Raw genomic sequence first — 21263 nt, forward strand, 5'->3', positions numbered from 1 at the left:
TCAGGACCCCGTCTTAGCGGCCATGAGACTGAAGAGAAACCACCTTTGGGGTGTGGAATATTCAGCACTACATTGAGCTCTGGAGGCCCCAGCATAGGAGGGATGTGAAGCTGCTGGAGTGAGTTCAGAGGTGGCTGCAAAGATGCTCCATGGACTGGAGCCCCTCTGCCCTGGAGACAGGCTGGGAGAGCTGGGGGTGTTCACCTGGAGAACAGAAGGCTCTGGAAAGATCTTAGAGCCCCTTCCAGTGCCTAAAGGGGCCCCAAGAGAGTTGGAAAGGGACTTTGGACAAGGGACGGAGGGACGAGAAAAGGGGGAACGGCTTGCCACTGTCAGAGGCAAGATGGGATATTAAGAAGGAATTCTTGGCTATGACGGTGGCGGGGGCCTGGCACAGGTTTCCTGGAGGAGCTGCGGCTGCCCCACGTCTGTTCCTGGCCGGGGTTTGGAGCCCCCCGGTCCCCAGGATGTCCCTGCACCGGGATCCCCCCGGGACACCCCGCCCCGCCCGCCCGGGCACGTGGCCAGGGCGGCGCGCTGACGTCAGGCGGCGGCGGCGCGGCCGGAGCCCGCCCGCTCTCAAGATGGCGTCGCTGCTGCAGTCGGAGCGGGTGCTGTACCTGGTGCGCGGCGAGAAGGAGCTGCGGGCACCGCTGCCGCAGCTGTACTTCTGCCGCTACTGCAGCGAGCTCCGCTCGCTCGAGTGCGTCTCGCATGAGGTAACAGCGTCCCGGCAGCGCCGCGCCCGCGCACCGGGCGGGACCGGGCGGGACCGGGCGGGACGATGCGCGCAGAGCGGGTACCGATTGGGTGGCTCTCTCGCCGCTCACTCGCTTTCTGCCTTTCTATTGGTCGGTGGCGCTTCTAGGAGGGTGGGCGCAGCGGTGCATGGGGTGCGGCGATTGGCCGTGGGTGATGGGTGGGGCGGTGCTTTGCTTTGGATTGGCTTTGCCGCCTGTCCGTCGGCGGAGCTCGGGCTGTGATTGGCCGAGGCCAGCGCACGGGGCGGCTCCCCTTCGTGAGGAAGGTGCCCCCCCCCTCAGCCCCGGTCGAGGGGAGCGGGGACCCCCCAAAACCACTGTGAGGCCGGTCTGAGGCAACGAGGACCCCCTAAAACCTTTGTGGGACTGGTCTGGGGCACCGGGGCCTCCCTACCCCTCTGCGGGGCCCCACCGGGAGGGTCAAGACCCCCCTCACACACACGTCCCCATCGGGCCCGGCCGGGGAGGGGCAAGGCCCCTCCCACGCACACCACTCCACATTATTTTACAGTGTGATTTCTACTGTGGAGGCTTTGTGGCTTCACAAACCGTCATAGTCAAACCGGTAGAATTGATTTTGTGGAAGCCTGGTTGAACTAAGAAACTGAGATAGATTTGGAAAGCCTTGAAAGAATGACTGTGCAGCCCTGATCTCAGAAGAGGAGTCTTTAAGGAAAGGTTGAGGCCTCTGAACAGTAGATTTGTCACCAGGCTGCATCCATGATGGATTTACTGTGGTGTGAGGAGTGTAGTCATTGTGCATGTCCACGTTTAATAATCAGTTTGAATTCTTCTTCAAGAAGGGGCCCCCAGTCTTGCTGCTGTTGTTTTAATTGACAAAATTCGATGTGACAGCAGACAGATAAAAAGCGTTCTGAATTGTATGTAAATCTGAGCAGTGCAACGGCAAGGACAGAAAAAATGTAGGTGTAAGTAGAAAATAACATGTTAAAACCTGTGGTTCAAGCTGCAGAATGAAATTCTGGTAGCTGCTAAAGGCTGACCTTTTCTCACAAGATGGAGTAATTTAATCCATTCTGATTTAAGAAACCTTCTGATTCATGTTATTAAAGAACAAAATCAGGCTGAAACAGGCTAAGATTTTGAATACCATAAAATGCCTCAAGCCTTCCCTGGCTGCACCAGGGATTGCCAGACATGAATCCCTGTTGAATTGTGTGGCAGGTGCCATGTGCTGCCTGGTGTGCCAGGTAACAGGTGTGATGTGACTGCCTTCTCCTTCAGGTGGACTCCCACTACTGCCCCAGCTGCCTGGAAAACATGCCTTCAGCTGAAGCCAAGCTGAAAAAGAATAGGTAAGGTTGCTTTGACTTTTATTTTCATCGAGGCTCCCTATTTTAAACAGCTCCTTCCTTAGTCAACACCTGATGTGTCTGTCTGAAACTCTTCAAAAATTACATCGGTGCTTTTTACCATTGAGTCTGTGTTGGGGAATAAATCACTTCCATGATCTATCAGGTGCTGTTCATGGATATTTTTTTTATTTTTTTTGTGATGACTTGTCTCATAATACAAAGAGGTTTTTATTATCCCTCGGTGTTTCTCACTGCTGCCGTTCTGAAGTTGACTCTGAACCTCTCCTCTTCCCCCGGTGGCTCTGGTGACCTTTTTCCCTCGAGGAAAAGTTCGGTTGGTTTAACGTTGATCTGGTTGTTGAGAGCTTTTCCCTCAGAGCCTTCTCAGAGCGCTGTGTGGTTGTCTGCAGGTGTGCCAACTGCTTTGACTGCCCCTGCTGCATGCACACCCTCTCCACCCGTGCCACGAGCATCCCCGCCCCGCTCCCCGACGACCCGGCCAAGACCACCATGAAGAAAGCCTATTACCTGGCCTGTGGGTTCTGCCGCTGGACTTCCCGGGATGTCGGGATGGCAGACAAGTCTGTAGGTAAGGGACAGTCAGAAACAGAGAACTGAGTTACAGCAGGAGCCCAGTTTGTGTTTTGAAGGTGAACAGATAATCACATAAGCTCCTGACTGTACTACAGGTTTAGGATCTGCCTAGGGTTGGAGTCACAGTTAGAAATTCACAGCAAAGTGGTTTGTTGCTGAAGTCTCCTCTGAAGAGCTGAGCTGAGTTAGTGGGATGTGTGACCCACTTCTATGTTCTTGTTACCTGACTAGTGAGAAAACTGTCAAACGAGGGGCTGTGTTAGTGTGCTCTCCCCACAGCTGAGGTCTTGTTTGTGTGCTTTCAGAGCCTTTGAAGCTACTCAGTCTGACAGCATAAACACGTAATTTATTTTCCATCACTTTTGTGCACCGTGACTTATTCTGAGGTTGCTAGTCAGTGTTTGTACTTGGTTTTTCTCTTCACACTGGAACAAAGCTTTCATCCATTTTTGGTATGTAAGATGAACAGAAAATATCTGTCAGGCTCCAGAAACAGGGCTGAGTAGGCCAAGCAGATTCTCTGACTTCCAGTGTTGATGTAACTGAAGACTGGGAGCTGGAAATGCAGAGACAGTGGCAGCCAGTAACAAGACACACACATAAAGTCATGTACCTGCTGGTAAAATAACTCCTAGCTGCTGTCCTGAGTGTCTCTCAAACAGCACTTGTTTAAAAACACAATATGAAAGCTGCCAAAGCTCCTTCAGCCCAAAACTGCCCGTGAAAAGCTTTAAGAGGTGGATATTTGTACAGGCATGAACTTAAAGAATTGCAGTGGTAAGTGTAGCAAAAATAGGCAATGTCATATTTTATGAGTAACACTGAGATAGTTGAGTGGGGGGTGTGATGGAGTCTGGAAATCTCCCATGGACTTTGCTTTTTCTGTTTCCTCCTGCAGCAAGTGGTGGTTGGCAGGAGCCGGAGAATCCTCACACACAGAGGGTGAGTGAGCAGGAAGGCTGTGCTTGGGCTGAGATGGATCAGCCCAAGAAAGAGCTGTTAGAGGTGTCAGGCCCTCTCAATCACTTTTTCTGCATCTATATAATCCTTCAGATACCAGTTCCAGTTCCCTTGACTGAATTCAATGGAGGGAAGGCCTCTTAGAGGCTCCCCTGAGGATATCGCAGTATAAAATCTCCTTTTGAGAAGAAACTCAGCTGAAAACATCCTATCTAATAGTGCTGTTAAAACACCACCGGTGAATATGCTGAGTATGTATGTGAGAAAAAGCTGTTTTCCAATCAAGAGTGTGTCTAGGATCTGGAAAACACAGCTGCACCTTTAACACCCTTCCCTGTCACCCGTTAGGGCTCCACTCTAAATGTGACCAGCCTCGGGGAGGGGGGGAAAAGATGCTAAAGATGCTGTTTGCTCCACTAATCCAGATTGGTAGGTTTTGGCCACATTACATTACTCTGTCTGGTCACGGCAAATCCACGAATGAAGTCTCAGTTGCTGAATTGCAAAGTGAGAACTGGGAAACTGCTCTCCAACACACATCATTCCCAAGGGAGGGTCGTTTTGTCACCCAGACCGTGGGTTAAGACATGTTAAGACACACAGACTTCTTGAAGTGTGTCCTTCACAATACAGCAGGTAGTGGGAACGGAGTGAAACAAGAAGCAGCGACCCCAGCTACTTCACAAGCAAACACTGCAGCTGACCTGACATTGCTCCCCTTACACTGGGTGCCCGTTCCTTTCCATCCCTGCAGATTAACAAGCTGGTTGAGTACTACCAGCAGTTGGCTCAGAAGGAGAAGATCGAGCGGGACCGGAAGAAGCTGGTGCGACGCCGAAACTACGTGCCCCTGGCCTTTTCGGTGAGCTGGGTGTGCTGTCCCCTCAGAGCAGCAAAAGTGATGGGCAGCAGCCTCAGCCTGGAAAATTAGATAGTTGAGAGCACAGTAGGCCTGCCCAGCTTTTTTCAGTTGAGGACAACATGAAGAAAATGAGGGCTTCTTTAGGGACGAGTAGTTTTACACCCATTGCCCCCCTCTCTCTGACAGTCCTCTCTGTCAGTGCCAGGAGGCTTTACGCTTGCCATACCAAGGAATATGTTCTCCAGCAGTGAAATGCAGTGCAACTGCAGCCACAATGCCAGTGGCAGCTCTTTCTCGGGACAGTTCATTCCACAGCTCAGTGACAGATAGATCAGCATTGTCTGGCACTTCCTCTGCATGAAATCTCGACTGATACTGACCTTAAGACTTGGTTGTGGCTTGAATGACTTGTTTATTGTAACTGGCAGGTAAACGCTTACTTTGTTTAGCTGGGTGACTGCATTTGCTTGCTACTTCTTGATTAACTGTGCTTGCTCTGTGCCCTTGCTTGTGTCTTATGGCTGCATTTTTTGTCTCCGTTGCTACCTGCTGCTATTTTGGGGGCTCTCCACAGCAACACACTATACACGTAGTGGTAAGTCTTTTCACAGTTTCTGCTGGTGTTAAAGCTCTCATGGTACCAACTGAAGGGGAGTAGCAGATTGTACACCTTGCCTCAGGGCCTCTGGCTTGGGTGTGCCTAGAACAAACACAGGTGAAGGCTAACTTGTTAAGAGGGTAAAAGTTGTAACAAAACTATTTTTTGTTAGTTTTAGAAACAGGGCAGTGTCTTTGGGTAAGTAATGTACACTTGAAAACCAGTCCTTTACCTAGCTTGTCTGAGTCAGGTACCACATACATGAATCATCTCACCCTTGAAAAATCACTAGAGTAGGCTGATGCTCACATTTCTCATTTCGTGAGAATTCAGGTTTTCAGTCCTGCCCACAAGGCAGATATCTGCCTCCAAGCACCCTGTGTACAGCTCAGCCCTAGAAAGCTGAGAAGTAGCTCAGCTACTCCTTCTGAGGCACGTGTAGGTAATGAGACTTGTAGGAGTTTGAATCTTCCAGCTGCTTCTAGTAGTGCTACAGAGCATTTCAGATGGATGCATAGCCACATCAAGTCAGTTCTTTTGGCAGCTGAGCTCTCGTTCTACACTACTTGTCATGGAGTTTGCTCTGAAAAGAAGATCAGGGAAAATGTGTCAGTAGTGCAGGCTGGTGATGTAAGTAAGGAGCAAAAGCTTTATAAGCAGTAGCCACACACATCCATCTTTCCCTGCCTACAGTGCAGTGGGAATTGTTTTCTCCTTAATAACAGTTTAAGCAGAAGAAAGTATCTTGGGAAGCACTGAACACCTTTTCCTTTTGCTTTCCTTTGCTTATCCCCCCATGCTTGTCATGCAGCTCAAAGGATGAGTTTGCAGCAGGGTTTTTGTCCTGGTAGGAAGCAGACCTGAAGCTGACAGTTCCTTCTTTCCTTGTAGGACAAATATGGCCTTGGAACCAGGCTTCAGCGCCAGAGGCCCGGAGCGCCCATCAGTGCCCTCGCTGGACTCTCGTGAGTCTTAGGGTTGGGGTTACCTTTTGGGGAAGGATTGGAGGTGTAGGCAAGAGAGCAGTACAGCAACTTTAGAAAGATGATGGACATATTAGCAGGTAGCATTGAGAGCAGATTTCTTCTTTCGAGCATTGGAGAGACATCAAGTCCTCGTGCATCTCTGTGCAGCAGCGCCAGATGTGTTGCTTTCTCTCCATAGGAACAAGTGACTGCTCACACCCTTGTGCAGTTATTGTCTTACAATCTCACTCTCACTGCCTCCTGTGCTGGAATGCAGTTACTGTGGTTGCTGTCAGAGCACACATGCCATATTTTATGACCAAGTTGTCCCTTATTTTGCTTCAGCCTGAAAGAAGGAGAAGACCAGAAGGAGATCAAGATCGAGCCAGCTGATGCAGTGGAAGAAGTGGAGCCTCTTCCCGAGGATTACTATACAAGACCAATCAATCTGACAGAAGGTAACACCTTAGTATACTGTCACTTTTTGCCCTCACATTTTATAACATGGGCAGTGCCTACAAACCTGTCTATGAAGTTCCTAATGACCCAAGCTTCTGGTAATTTTTATGCTGGGATTGAAACTGTGGGAAATGTGTGACCTTTTAAATGGTAATTTTGAATGCAACTTCAGCTTCATGTTGTGTGTGGAAAGCTCAGAGCCAGATGCTTCAGGCCTCTGAAGGGTTGTTTTATTTTCCTGCTGACCATAATTTCTGTGTGTGTGAAGCATCAACTTTTGGATGGAGAAAAGAGCTGACATCCTTTTTCAAATAATAGCAGGAACTAAGGAAATAACTGAGCTGCTGGGGAGCTGGAACCAAAACTGGACTGTTGAGTAACAATTGCACATTGCCTTGATGTTGGCTCGGAACAGCTTGTGTATGCTTGCCAGTTGTTTACCTGACTCATGATTTAATCCACAAATACCATAAATTGATCAGTGAAACTTGGAGTAAACAAGATAAACAGGAGCAATGTGGGCTTCCAGCTGAGATGGCTCCACATAGGGCAGATGTTCTGGGTAGTTCTGCAGGCCTACAAAGTCTGCCAATATCAATTAATTAATGAAAGCTTTATGGGAAGGAGTAGATCATCTTGGTCTCCTTTTGCCATGAGACTGTCCTTACTGTGAGGGTTTAATGCTGGTGAAGAAGACAACTTCCATGGTGAGGGAAAGGCTGCCAGGTGGCTCACTGCCTCTCAGGCACTGGGAACAGTGAGGAGCCTGTTTCTGGGGAGAAACCCATGGGAGATTTTGGCTGCTGGGACTTCCTTGCCTTGGGAACTATGTTGTCACTAATTTTATGTGTGAGTCTGAGTTACACAAACCCCTTGCTAAGCTGTGTATTGTGCTCATGCAGCACCCAGCTGTGAGGGTAACAAAGCTGTGAAACTCATTTGCCCTTGCAGGGGAAAGAACTATGTTCTAGATGACTGCAAAACTCTGTTTCCATCCCAGCTCAGCTTTGAAGAGAGATCAGAGTCCCTTGTTTCTCCTGAGCTGGCACTGATGTTGCTCTCATGTTACTGTGCCCAGTCAGGGCAGCCCTTTATGCAGCTCTTGCCTTTCTATTCATTGCTAGAAACAGTGGCAGTTGAGAGTGGCTTGTGAATTATGTGGTGCAGGTGAAATTAGATTTCTTAGAGATGGTGGCATGTCTGCACACAGTGCGAGGTGCATATGTAGAGTCTAATCTAGCTCGAGTTTCAGCACCTGAGCCATTTCTTTGTCTTGCTTTCTGTGGTGCTCCCAGTGACGACTCTGCGTCAGCGCCTGCTGCAGCCTGACTTCCAGCCCATCTGCGCTTCCCAGCTCTACCCACGTCACAAACACCTCCTGATCAAACGCTCGCTGCGCTGTCGGGTAGGGAACTCGGGACAAAAACCTGCCTTTTCCAGGCTCTCAGAACTTGGGTGGTGGGAAATGGGCTGTGTATTTCTCTTTTAAAAAAGAAACTGCTCGGACGGTTCTGGTTGTTGAATGTTCTCGGCCAAATTACTGAAAACAGCGCTAGGAGGTGAGGGAGTCTGTCACATCTCTGGTGTGATGAAGATTGTGAAAGGGGGACAAAAATATACAAAGATGGGTTTGTGCTAGTGCTCTGCCTAGCCAAGGAGTTGGAGAAGGCTGCCAGTTCAGTCAGAAATAAAAAAATTCTGCTGTTTCTAAAGACAAAAGTCAGCAAAGAAAATATTAGGGAGAGGCAGTGCAGTGGCAGTGAAGCATTAGAGTGGAGGCAGAAAGAGGGTATTTAAAAGAATAAAAGCAGAGAGCTGGGAAGTGAAGACAGGAAGGAGTTAAATCCAAGTTCTGCTGTTGACTTACTGTAGGGCATTTACTACATTTTCTCAGTAATACAGGGATATTTATCTAGTTCCCAAAGTGATAGACCAGTATTCTTATAAGTATTTAAGATGCACAATGCTTTGCAAATGCAGACTATTTTCTCAGAAATAAGTAATTGAGTGATCCTGTATTTGAAGAGTAGCCTCTGAGGAGATCAGGAGTTCCAGCTATTTGGTTTTTTTATTGGATTCTGGAGCACAGATCTGAGAGCTTACAGGTATTTGTGCCGCCTTCCTTCTGCAATCAGTGTCCAGGTGTTTTTAAGACAAATTCCAAGTCTTGTGTTTCTGAGATTGCACTGGTAGTGCAAGATATGACATTTTTGGAGTATCAGTAAGTGAGCACAGTGGTGGCTCCATGCACCTGAGGTAGTTTTTATATGTGCTGTGCTGGTGGACTGTGCCTGTGGCTCTGATTCCTCAGTGTGTGACTGCAGACTGTCTTCTGGTGCTGACTGAAATATCTTTGTCTCTAGAAATGTGAACATAACCTGAGCAAACCAGAATTCAATCCAACGTCTATCAAATTCAAGATCCAGCTGGTTGCTGTGTAAGTAAGATATGGGGACTGGGGACAACAGCTTAGTTCATGCCTTCTATTTGGTTTTGGTTTTTTTTGGTACTCTTGCTTTGACCTCTTGTAGGATTGTGTCATCTCTTAGGATGGTGTAATCACCTTTTAAAATATAGTTAGCTTATCTGTGAAAGGTTTGCTTCCTGATCTAGTAATGATTTCAGCAGTTTGACAAAACCACTGCATGCTGTGCCTGCCCCAAACAGTAGCAGAGGTCTGTAGGATTAGGCTTGTACAGCAGCAGGGCACTTTATTTTTCCTCTTAATGTAAGCCAAGCTCTGATAGCTCTAATACCTCCCTCTGCTTCAGGAGGTGAGTTATAGACAGCAACACAGTCTCTTATGGTCCTTTGCTTTGTTATTTTTGTAGTAACTACATCCCTGAAGTGAGAATCATGTCTATTCCCAACCTGCGCTACATGAAGGTCAGTAGCTTTTCCAGAAATGTCTTAGGGTGAGACACAGTGGGGAGTTGTGAATGTGGGATCTTTTTGGAAGGTGACACCGTGTGATGTTGTTCCCTAAGGGTTCCGCTCAGTTTGGAGGGTGCAGGGTTTAGGGGAGTGGTCAGAGGAACACTGCCTGTACTTGTCACTCTGCAGCAGTAGATTACTGTGCAGTGTGACATCTGGCCTCACAAGCACTTGCCAATATCTGAAGAATAAAAGGTATGGAGTTGAGATCTTGGCTAGATTCCAAAAATACATATTTTTTATATTAAGGAAGAGTGTTGCATGGCATTGGTGCCTTTCTTACAGACTGGGGGTGGTTGCTGTCCATCCCTTGAGAGGATATGATACAGTTTTTGAAGGCGTTGATTGGTCACGGAAGATGGAGGTGCTGACAATAACAATGAATTTTAGCACAGTTGCTTCTTGAATTGTGATTCCTGAATCTCCTCAGGAGAGCCAAGTCCTTCTGACTCTGACCAATCCTGTGGAGAACGTCACACATGTCACACTGCTGGAGTGTGAGGAGGGAGACCCTGACAACATCAACAGCACTGCCAAGGTACTGTACCCTCCTGCTGTGTGAGCCCAAGCCTCTTCCATGGCTTACTACTCCCATTCATCCTTCCACAGGCCACACTTTTCATATGTCCTTCAACCCCTGCTGAGTGTGTTGCATTTCCTTCCTTGAAGCTTAAATGACTGTCACCAATGTAAACAGCAGCTCATAAAGTATTTTGAAATTGTGTCTGTTCACTGAGATCCAGAACCCAAGGGAGAAATTAATGATTTCACTGGCAGGGTGGTAATAAAGTGGTCCTAGAGCAGAGGAAAGCTGAGGATGAATCACTTTTCTGTTAAACTGTAGTTAAGCAGCCCTCAAAAGGGGAGGGCCCTCTCCTGCTTGCAGTGTAGCTGGTGATCAGTGCTGAAAGGCCTCTTTCTCTCCCTGCTCTGTTTCAGGTGTCTGTTCCTCCCAAGGAGCTTATTCTGGCTGGCAAAGATGCTGCGGCAGAATATGATGAGCTGGCAGAGCCTCAAGACTTCCAGGATGACCCTGAGTGAGTGTTGTCTGTCCTGTGGGGATCATCTCCCTTAAAAACTTGGCACTTGGAGTAACTCGCTCTCCTCTTTGTCTTCAGTGTGTTTTTCTCCCCCCTCAGAGCATTGTTCCTCTCTGAACAATGGTTTGAGAACTTGGCTGACCCAGTGTTCCTCTGTGTTCCGCCTTGCAGCGTTATTGCCTTCAGAAAAGCCAATAAGGTGGGAGTTTTCATCAAGGTCACCCCGCAGAAAGAAGAGGGCGAAGTCACCGTGAGCTTCAAGGTGAAGCACGAGTTCAGAAACCTCACTGCTCCCATCCGGCCCAACGAGGAAGGCGATCACCCCTCGGAGGTCATCTGGCTCACCCACCACGTGGAGCTCAGCCTCGGCCCCGTGCTCCCGTAGAGGCTCCCAACGCTTGCTCCCTGACGGCTGGCGCAGGATGGACTGGCACACTGAGAAAGCACCTGCTGGAAGGTTCTGCCAGAGCTCCTTTGTGATGTGTGGGTGTGCCACAGGCCCCGGCCGGCCTCAAGGAGGGTGCTGAGGGTGCTGTGGTTTGGGATGGTTTGTTCTCTCTCCCCTTGTCGTAGTGCCCACTAACCACCACTCCTCTTCCCCTCACTGCTACAGGCTAGTTTAACTTGCAGCACGTGTCAGAGCACAGAGAAAGGTCTCCCTTTCTCCAGGTTTGCGCTGAGTTTGGCTCTATCAACAGAAAATTTTGGCTAAATTTGGATTTATCCACAGAAAAGAACCCATACCGTTTTTTCCCTGATGTTCCATGCTCTGTAATGAACAACTTCTCTTTCACCCAGAGCTATGCCCTTCCCAAACCAACATTTTAAGAGGTGGCCGTGTCTGCTGCATTACTGGCAAGTTACTGGCAGCAGCACAATGTTTTCTTTTGGTTTTCTGCTTCCTTGTAGGATACCTCAGCTGTGGGGCACTGGGATGTACAGCCCTACCCCTCTGGCATATGTAGCTTGCTTAGCTGAGGTGGCAGATCTGTTTTCACAAAGGAGTTGATGAGTTTGCCTTTGAACTTTAAACATAGTGTACTGTAGTGTTCATGGATTTGACTGGCAACCGAGCCTGCTGTCGGCCTGCTGGGCCTCAGGTGGATGTGGCAGCAGGATACACTGCAAGCTGGGAATTCAGGTGCTGCTGCACCTCTTGACTGAGGCAGGAATGCTCTGGAGAGGCTGCCTGACAGTCTTCAGCTCCATAAGTTGTTAGGGATCACAGTTATCAGGGTGTGAAACCTGGAGAGTTAAGATTAGTTCTGGTAATTGTAAACCCACAAAGGTGTTTTTTGGGTTCATCCTCTGTGTTTTTCCAGTTAGGGTGGGTGTGAGGGAGGTGTAAAGGTGGAAAGTCTTTATTTGTTAACTACACACACTGTGCTACAAGGTCACTTACCTGGTGTGTAATTTGGCTGCAGCCCAGACTAAAATGGGTGGTTAAGAGCTGTGTATCCAGGACACTGCATAACCAGTAAGTGCGTGGCTAATGCAGGCAGGTGAGATGGCTCTTCCTGCAGAGCATTCCCACTTCAGTTATTGACCTTAGTTAAACGTATCTGATGGGCTTTGATGTGCTGCTCTGCTGGGAAAGGCTTGAGTGCCAGCCAGCCATGGCTGTGTCACTCCAGATGCTCATGCCATGGCTCTGCCAGCCTGGATCTGCAGATCCTCTCCAGGGGAAGGCAGGATCAGGCTGCCTGCTCCCCACAGGTGGTGGTGCAGCACCCAAAACATCTCCCTTAGTGCAAGAAACCTGCTGTGGTGTGTGGGAGAGACTCCCACCCCACAGCCCCGATCCTGGGCAGGTCTCAAAGCAGTGAGGCATCACGTTTACAAGTTGTAACTTTGTGTAGGTTACACACAGATGTACAGCATGAGTTTGAGACTTGTAGTTAGTAGTTAATGTATAGTGCTAGTGCCTGCTGCGGCTTCACCTGTCCAGATAACAAAGCACTGCACCTCTGGCCGCAACTTCTCCTGTTCAGTAGCCAAAACAGCTGCTACACTTGCGACACGAAAAGCCGAGCTGGTGGCTGGCCCAGGGCTTGAGCTGTGCCTGGGGCTGGTGGCCATTGTCCCCCTGGTGCTGGCCTGGGGTTTGCTGCAGGCCAACACAACCTGCGCCCCTCTCACTACAAACACAAGGTGCATTGAGTTGCGCTGTTCTGAGCGGCCTGATGAGCTCGGCGAGTTGTTTTTCCCCCCTCCCCGTAGGTGCTGTAGGCGGTAGGAAAGGTGTCTCGGTGCATCCCTGCCTCTGTCCCCGCTCCCCGACAAGGCGCCTGTTGCCTTATGCTTGACGTCGTGTAGTGACCTTCAATAAAACACAACGTGGCTCTCGGATTCTTTGCGCTGGTTCTTTATAATTTAATTATTTAAACAAAGCAAAAAAGCGAAGCTTCTCCCCCCTCCCCCCCCCCCCCCCTTCCCGATCCCCCCGCCCCCCCCCGCCCCCCCCGGTGCCGGTGGTCTCGCCCGGTGCGCGGTGGCGGCGGCGGAAGTGGCGTCATTTCCGGCGGGGCCCGGCCGGCAGTGGGGCAGGCGCCATGTCCACATCGCTGGGCTCCAACACCTACAACCGGCAGAACTGGGAGGACGCGGTGAGCGGGGGGAGCCGGGACGCGCGGGGAAGGCGGGAGGAGCGGGACCGGGGGGGCCTTGCGCTGCCATGAGGCCACCAGGCGAGGGGAGCGCTGGGAGGAGGCGCCGGGACCGACCCTGGGCACCCGCGACCCCCGACCTGCGGTGCCGTGGCTCCCGGGCCCTCCGTACGGCAGAGGGACGGTGCTGCTCCCTACGGTCGGTGGGAGGGGGGAGCTCTCTCGGCGGCTGCGGGGGCTGAGCCGGGCCCCTCGTGTGCTCTCTGGAGCCGAGGCCTCTCCTCTCAGGCTATGCTGAGGGATAACGGGGCGGCGCCGCCTCCTCGGGTCCGGGTGCTCACAGGGTCAGATCTTAAGAATATGCTTTTTTTGTGTGTGTGCTCTAAGTTTTACATCAAGCTACAGCAGCCAGCAGATCGCGATTCTTGAATAATTTGAGCCTGGGTGGTGGCTTGCAGCTCTCCCGATGTCTCTGAATCTTTTTGTGTTTTTCTGTCAGTGTGATGAGTTTAACTCAGTAGCATTTTTCAGAGTGCGCCTTGAATGCTGTTGTGATGGCAGAGTTTGTTACAAATTCCCGATTTTCTTCTTGCTCCACGCAGGACTTCCCTATCCTGTGCCAGACATGTCTTGGAGAAAACCCCTACATTCGGATGGTACGTTCCTTTTGGACCCTGCAGTCCTTCCTTCTGTGTTGGACTCTAAAACTGTGGGGTTTGGGGACTGAAGTGTAGGGCTGGGTGCAGGAGGGGGTCCTGAGTTGGACACACACACCTGAGCACCTGGTTCTGCACAACAGGACTTGGTTCCAGCCGTTGTTGGTATGCTGATATGTCATGGTTAGGGGTGTGATATAAGAGCAAGTCAATCAAAAAGGAGAGGAAGATGACATAGTCCAGTGTCTGGAGTGCAGGAAAGAGCAGAACATGAAGCTTTAATGCTTTGTGTGAACTGTGGCGGGGAGAGCTGTGAGCTGCTGAAACACTAAGTAACACAATTCCTAAAATATGACGAACATGCACTACTAAAATTAAATTAAAGCTGGCTTGTGAAGGTAATTTAAATCCCTGTTTGTTTTCCTTTGTTTCCTCTGTGCAGGGTGAGTCAGTCCATGTTATGTTGCTTTTCTCTGCTCAGCCCACTTGCGTGTGACCTACACTGACACAATCTCCTTCACGTTTCTGTGCCACCAAGTTTGCTGAGAGAGATTGGGATATTTTTATGAAACACGACCTTAATGCTGGTATAGGTGATATATCAAAACCAGGTTGTTTTCACGGACATATTTCATGTAACATCATCTTTCCTGAAAAATAGCTCTTATTACTCCTTTTCATTCCTATCTTTCATCAGTGCAGGAGTGGGACTTACAATACTCTGGTTTTAATGAATGTTTCTAAACCAGAAGTGGATTGAGAGTATTTTAGAATTAACTTCTTTGTCCTGTTGACCTTCCAAGGTGTAAGCCCAAAACATGGGGGTGGATGAGTGTAAATGCAGCATAATTCTGAAAAAACCCACTGTGTTATAACATCAGTGATATGTTTTGTGTTGAAATGATGATATTTCATGTTTTCTTTTATTGCTTTTTATTACATTTCAGACCAAAGAAAAATATGGAAAAGAATGCAAGGTATGTTTGTGTCTTTTGAAAAAAGAATGTCTAAATTGGTGCAGATCTAGGAATAATATGTTTTAATGATTAAAAACCTGTCGACTTCAGAAAAGTGCTTATCTGGGTTAACAACTTAAAATATTTATGTAACTACATAAATTTTTAGGTCAGTCTACTGTGCTTTGTTAAACAAAGTCAGTTGGTCTTAAAATAGTAAAATTTTTGAGCAAATCCTAACTCTGTCTAAATCTTCATGTTTATCAGAATGAGGGTTTGTGAATACTGTTGTACTATATTTGAAGGTATTTCAGCATTTTAAATGATTTCATGTTTTCTTGTGCAGGTTTTTTGTTTTTACTCAGAAATGCATAAATACCTGGAGTTTAGGATTAGCTCTGCATATGTTACTCGTGGCTACATGGTGATTTGTGTTAATTATTTAAGAAATAAGCCACATTTATTTCTGAGAGAGCAAGAAATAGTGTTGACTGGACTGAGGGAAATCAAAGGAATTTTTTACCCTTTTATCAGTTCTCTTCTGAAGCAGAGAGAAGGCATGTGTTGAAATCTGTACAGATTGAAATTGTATCCACATACTCAGGCTGTACATGCAGCAGAAGCAGATGTGTCATTCCATGAGATAAGAGAGAGCAGTAGTCTTTTTCTGGACCAAAGTTCTCATAACCTCTCCCGGGGTTGCTGCTGTGCTGGTGCCTCATGTAATTCATCTCTGGTAGCTCTACACTGACATCTCCTGGAATGAAGGAGAATTTCTGTGTCCTTTGAGTAGATCTGTGCTCAGGCTATTGTAATAAATTAAAAAAAATAACCATCAAGGAAAAAAAACTTCCCTAAAACTTTCTCCTGTCTAAATAAAGCACCAAATAGAAAACTGAGAACCAAACATAAAACCGAGCTCTGTGTCTTAGCACTAAGATGGAGAAGTTGTACTTATGATTTAAAGAGATTAGACAAGTTTGGAGTTTTCAGTTTCTGTGCAAGAAGCAGAACAGTCACTGTGGAGAGAGAAACAAGGGTCACCTTTCTGTGCCCCAGATTTGTGCCAGGCCTTTCACCGTGTTCCGCTGGTGCCCCGGGGTGCGGATGCGCTTCAAGAAGACCGAAGTGTGCCAGACGTGCAGCAAGCTGAAGAACGTCTGCCAGACCTGCCTGCTTGACCTGGAATATGGTGCGTACCCAAAAGTGTAAACCAAGGGAAGGAGCTGGCCTCTGAAATGTAAAATTGGTGAAATGTCTTTAAATTTGTGTGTGTATTTGGCACTGGGCAGTCTTGGAGAGGAACAAGTCTTGGTGATCACATCTGCAGCAGATGAGTTACCTCTGGCCAGTGCAGGTTGCAGAAATAACTATTTCTGCTCTTTCAGCTTGTGCTTCATATGGATTTGTTGGGGTTTTATTGTTTCATTCTAGGTTTGCCTATCCAAGTCCGAGATGCAGGACTCTCCCTTAAGGATGAAATGCCCAAATCTGACGTCAACAAAGAGTACTATACCCAGAACATGGAGCGAGAGGTAAGATAGTTACAGTCATGCTCTTGGTGTGACTGTGGGTGGGGAGGAAAGGGGAGCAATGACCCAGCTTCTCTTAAAACCTTTTGCTTGCTCTGGTTCTGTGCATTAGTGTTCAGTGCTGGTATGTACCTAATTGTTTGTGTTTTACCTGCTGTTTAGATAGCCAATTCTGATGGCACTAGACCTGTTGGTGCACTAGGAAAAGCTACTTCTACCAGCGACATGCTGCTGAAGCTGGCCCGAACCACTCCGTACTACAAACGCAACCGTCCTCACATCTGCTCCTTCTGGGTGAAAGGAGAGTGCAAGAGAGGGGAGGAGTGTCCCTACAGGTACAGATACATCTTAAACAGTTGATCTGTTCACCACAGCTCCCTTGGGGTTCAAAGAACAGGAGATCCTGCAGTGGGCAGGAGACTCAACACTGTGATTGGGCTCAGGGTGAAACTTGCATCCAGCGCCAGCAAATGAAGCTCTGTGGTGGCACATTTGTTAGTGAGCCATTGGCTGCAGGGTTTGCCAAAGCAGTGACTGCAGCTCTCCTCTTGTGTAGTTCATTTTTCCCCTTCGTGGCGTCAGTCCCCTCAACCAGAGATCTTTGTGTTTGAACAAGAGGCCGTTTGAAATCCAGCTCTTGTGTTTTGTGGGGCTCGAATGTTGAGCTGTCAGAAGTGCCATTCATTCAGAACTTGAGGCAGTCCTGGCTGCAATTCAAGTTCTCAGGGCTTTTTGTTCCATTTTGGCGTGTTTATGTGAACAGGGTTAAGGATATAAGTGACCCGAGGGCTTGAGAAGGGGAGGTGGCAGCTACAGCCATTTTAATCCACGCAGCTGTCACTGGTGTTATAAAATGCTTTGCTTGCTGAACCTTAGACATGAGAAACCTACAGATCCAGACGATCCTCTGGCTGACCAGAACATCAAAGATCGTTACTATGGAATTAATGATCCCGTGGCTGATAAACTGCTGAAACGAGCATCAACCATGCCTCGTCTAGACCCCCCCGAAGACAAGACTATTACTACACTGTATGTTGGAGGGCTTGGAGATACCATTTCTGAATCGGATCTCAGGTGTGTTGGTGAATTATATATTGCCCTTGCCTTTTTGTTTGACACTTTGGTATCTGCTCATCTTCCAGTGAGGAAATCTCTCTTGCAAGGAACAAAAATAAACCTGGTTTTCAGTTTTCCTTAATGGGGAACTGGTTGGTGGGCAAGTGCAGGGGAGTACCAGCTTGTTGGAGAACAGATAAACAGGCACATTTCAAATGCTTTGATTTAAAATTTATTTATTTAAACATGAATCACCCTTCTGAGCTGTTGGGCATACTGTGCAACCCTTTTTACAAGGAAGTCCCGTAGCCTCTAGCTAGCTGCTAAGAGAAGCTGTAGAGTTTTTATTGCTCCATTATTGCACAGAGAAGCAATAATGATTAATTGATCGATTATTAATTTCTAATGCTCAGTTTGAACTGGGGATGGAGAAGAGAAAGCATACCTATTCCACCTGCTCTGCTCTGTACCCTGTGACTGGGAGGAGAGGGGTATCATCGTGATTTTCCCCTTCCCCCCGCAGAAATCACTTCTACCAGTTTGGGGAGATCCGGACGATAACGGTGGTGCAGAGGCAGCAGTGTGCATTCATCCAGTTTGCCACCCGCCAGGCTGCAGAGGTGGCTGCTGAGAAATCCTTCAACAAGCTCATTGTCAACGGTCGCAGGCTCAATGTCAAGTGGGGAAGGTGAGTGTGGGGGGAGGAAGCCAGGAGGTTACTGCCCACAAGGTTCTGCTCCCAGTTTATTGTACTCTTGATTAGCAGGATTGGATATTATGGTGGAGTAGATATTTGATTGGTAAATAGTTGGGGTCCTCTTACAGCTTGGCTTTGTTTCTGCAGCGGGATGTGGGTTGGAGATGACACAAATAGTGTAAGAGATTTCCTGGCTGAGGGTTATGGATGGGTTTCTGTAGTTTTGCTCCTAGTCCATCTCCTGTAAGGACTGTTTGCACACTTTGTACCACCTGTCTCTGATGTTTTGAGTTTTTCATCTTTGGCCTGAAACAATGGGTCTGGATTAGATAGGGTGAAACTACTGTCTTACAAATATTTCCTTATCCCACTTTTTCTCATCCTTGTTCTCAAACTTTGGTCCGTTTCCCAGATCCCAGGCAGCAAGAGGAAAAGAAAAGGACAAGGAAGGTACTACAGAATCCGGGATAAAGCTGGAGCCAGTTCCGGGACTTCCTGGTGGTAAGTGAATTGTTTTCATCTCTGAAACACGTCATGCTGACCTGCTTCCATGAGTGAGGCTAGTGTTAAATTTCTGGGAGCAGTGACAGTTCAGGATGGTAGAGGCAGTGGTGAGCCCAGAGCAGTTGCAGTAGCTTTGCAGCAGATCCAGCTGGGGTGGGAGATGAGCTTTGTTTAGAAGCAAATCCTGGATGAAAAGAGAGTTCTTTATGTGATGACTGAAAAGTTAAAGCTCAGTTCAAGGTACTTAGGTCTGAGACGCTGGCAGCCCATGCTTTTAATGTTTTCCAAATTCACTGAGCGTTGTATGATGGAAAAAGCAAAGCTGGTTTTGGGTGAAGAAAACCAGTGACTGGAATTTCAGGGCAGTCCTGCTCTCACGGTTCAAAGGTGGGATGGTAGCAGCAGTTTGCCCTTGTGAAAGCACGCACTGTGCCCCCTCTCTGAAGGAGACACCTCTGCTTGTCTTGCATCTCCATAACCAATATGTACTTCTTCTGCAGCTCTCCCCCCTCCTCCAGCTGCAGAAGAGGAGGCTTCTGCAAATTACTTCAACCTACCTCCAAGTGGCCCCTCAGCTGTGGTGAACATTGCCCTGCCACCTCCCCCTGGCATCGCTCCACCGCCGCCTCCAGGTACTTGTGTTTCCCCCTCGAGTGGGGGTGTGGAACTCGGTGTTAGATGGTCTGTTCCTCCTTGCCTGGCCATGCTGCAACTGATGCATGCCCTGAGCTGATTTTCCTCATCCCTGATCACACAGTGTCAACTGATGATCTAAACTGAGCTGTCAGCACAGTTTAATTAAGCTGAGCTGCCTGTTGTGGTAGGTATTCACTTGCAAATTCCCAGGCACGGAGATCCCCGTTACTGGTACTGAGACCTACTCAGTGCTTTTGCTGGCTATGTAAATGCCACATTAACCCCAACTTCAAAGGGTAATTTTGCAGCTAGTTGACTGCCAGCCTGTTTTTGGCTCTCTGTATATATCTATCCAGAGTTCCTTTTTTTTTTTTTTAATGGAATGTTGGACTCTTGTGGGTATATTTTCTCTGCTGCACGGTTGAATAGAAAACATTTAGATGGGCGTTACAGACATCTGCCCAGTTGCCCCACCAGCTTTTATCTGTGAGTAAGGATGTGTGTTGGGTAGGGATTGCCCCTAGTTGTACTGAAAAGAGGGAAGGAGTTTTTGGGGAGATGGGAGATGAGCACATTTGTGAGGCACAGCTGTGAGCCAGCTGTTCTGTCGGCGCTTTGAAGCAGTGGAACATACGCATCGGGTTTTCTGCTGCTTTGCCTGAAGCTGCCAATTTTATTCCTGCAGGTTTTGGACCACACATGTTCCACGCCATGGGGCCCCCACCTCCCTTCATGAGAGCCCCAGGCCCCATCCACTACCCATCCCAGGACCCCCAGAGGATGGGTGCCCACGCGGGAAAGCACAGCAGCCCCTAGCACGTCCTGCCACCCTCATCCCTGAAGTAAATGTTATTTTCTAGTTACCATGGTAGCACCATATATTGAGCTGTGGGTGAGCTAGAGACGCCTCATTCCCCTGCTTGCAGCCACAGGGCAAGCTGAGCTCCGTGTCTCCACTAGCTAATCGGATTGTTGGTATGTCCCAGGTCTTTCTTTAAGTGTTGGGGGGGGTGGGGGACAGACAGGGGTGCTGTCTGTGGGTCTGGGGTACCAGAATTACAGTGCTATCTGTGTATCCCATTGGCACACTTTTGAAATAAACTTCTGGAAAAACAAAACCAAACCCTTTTCAAGCCCGTTTTATGTCCTTAGTCTGAACATTATGGACGGTTTAAATGTAATCAGAGACTCTTCTCTGTCAGGTAGCTAATGATGTGCTGATCTAATGAGGTGTTAAACCAGGACTGAATAAGAGCTGAAAAACAAACTCATCAGATGATGTTGTTGCCACAGGCAAACCCATGGCTTTGCCTTACACAGAGTTTTCCTCCCTCCTTTTTCCTGACTTCTGGCTTTGAAAAAAAAGACAAGAAAACAAAACCTTTTTTGATGCATCACTTCTAATCCTACACGTCCTGAGCGAGACAAGCACTGGGTCAGCTGAGCAGCCCCCGGGCAGTGCAGGCATGACGTGGAGTGACAGGTCAGCAGTTGCCCAATTTAGCCAGGTGACGGCCCCCTCAGTGGCCTCACAGGCTGGGCTGTGTTGCTGACAGCTGCAGGGGAGGACACTGTGCAGCCACAGCTGCTCTGGGGGAGATTTGGGGGTTTTGAGGCCCTTGGTGCAGTGTCTTAAGCTGTGAGAAGGGTCCCACTTCATCCTGCTTTGATAAGACGTGAAACTTTTCCTTCTGTGCTCCCACTGTAGTGCTTGGCCAGGAGTGACTGCATCCTGCATGGAGCCTGCTGCTGAGTAAGGTCTGTGTACATGTGGCTGGAGGATTTTAGATTTATCTGTGTGTCAGCTCCTTTTGTGCAGTGGATCTGTGGACATCTTTCTGTAAAGCAAAACATGATGGGGCTTGTTCTGAGGCTTCGTTTGCTTGTTTCAAAAAAAGCACATTAAAATATTTGAATTTTTCACCACTGTGCTTAGACCCTGCTTCCTGGAGTGCAATGTCTGGGGACTTTTGTCTGATTTTTATGTGGCTGCTGCCACAGCCAAGATGCAGTGTGGGCAAGGACAGCATGTCTGCTTTTGGTTTCATGTGCTGTCCTTTGTGGTGACTCTGGGTCCCATGATAGACTGCCAGGCTGTTGGAGGGGGTGTAGCACTTGTGCACCATGG

At 48.4% G+C, this 21263-nt stretch overlaps 2 protein-coding genes across 5 annotated transcripts; both read left to right on the forward strand.

Moving 5' to 3' along the window:
* Positions 1-547: 547 nt before the first annotated feature.
* Positions 548-12838, forward strand: DCTN4 (dynactin subunit 4). Of its 4 annotated transcripts, none has more exons than XM_027643434.1 (14): positions 548-719; positions 2007-2077; positions 2488-2666; positions 3570-3613; positions 4386-4493; positions 5068-5088; positions 5983-6056; positions 6402-6514; positions 7811-7920; positions 8879-8952; positions 9347-9401; positions 9880-9987; positions 10389-10486; positions 10661-12838. In XM_027643434.1, exons 1-14 carry the CDS (start codon positions 585-587, stop codon positions 10872-10874), a joined length of 1404 nt encoding a protein of 467 aa, XP_027499235.1. In that variant the 5' UTR covers positions 548-584; the 3' UTR covers positions 10875-12838. The 4 variants fall into 4 exon arrangements, with proteins under 4 accessions (XP_027499235.1, XP_027499236.1, XP_027499238.1 ...); XM_027643437.1 differs by lacking the exon at positions 548-719 and adding an exon at positions 992-1690; XM_027643436.1 differs by lacking the exon at positions 548-719 and adding an exon at positions 993-1684.
* A 151-nt stretch (positions 12839-12989) lies between these two features.
* On the forward strand, positions 12990-21058 carry RBM22 (RNA binding motif protein 22). Its single transcript, XM_027643635.1, has 11 exons — positions 12990-13095; positions 13698-13751; positions 14699-14728; positions 15767-15899; positions 16142-16242; positions 16402-16574; positions 17116-17316; positions 17822-17986; positions 18408-18496; positions 19000-19131; positions 19821-21058. Exons 1-11 carry the CDS (start codon positions 13042-13044, stop codon positions 19949-19951), a joined length of 1263 nt encoding a protein of 420 aa, XP_027499436.1. The 5' UTR covers positions 12990-13041; the 3' UTR covers positions 19952-21058.
* The last annotated feature ends 205 nt before the right edge of the window (positions 21059-21263 follow it).

The sequence above is a fragment of the Corapipo altera genome, unplaced genomic scaffold (assembly GCF_003945725.1).
Source record: "Corapipo altera isolate COAL_440 unplaced genomic scaffold, ASM394572v1 75, whole genome shotgun sequence".
Taxonomy (NCBI): Eukaryota; Metazoa; Chordata; class Aves; order Passeriformes; family Pipridae; genus Corapipo; species Corapipo altera.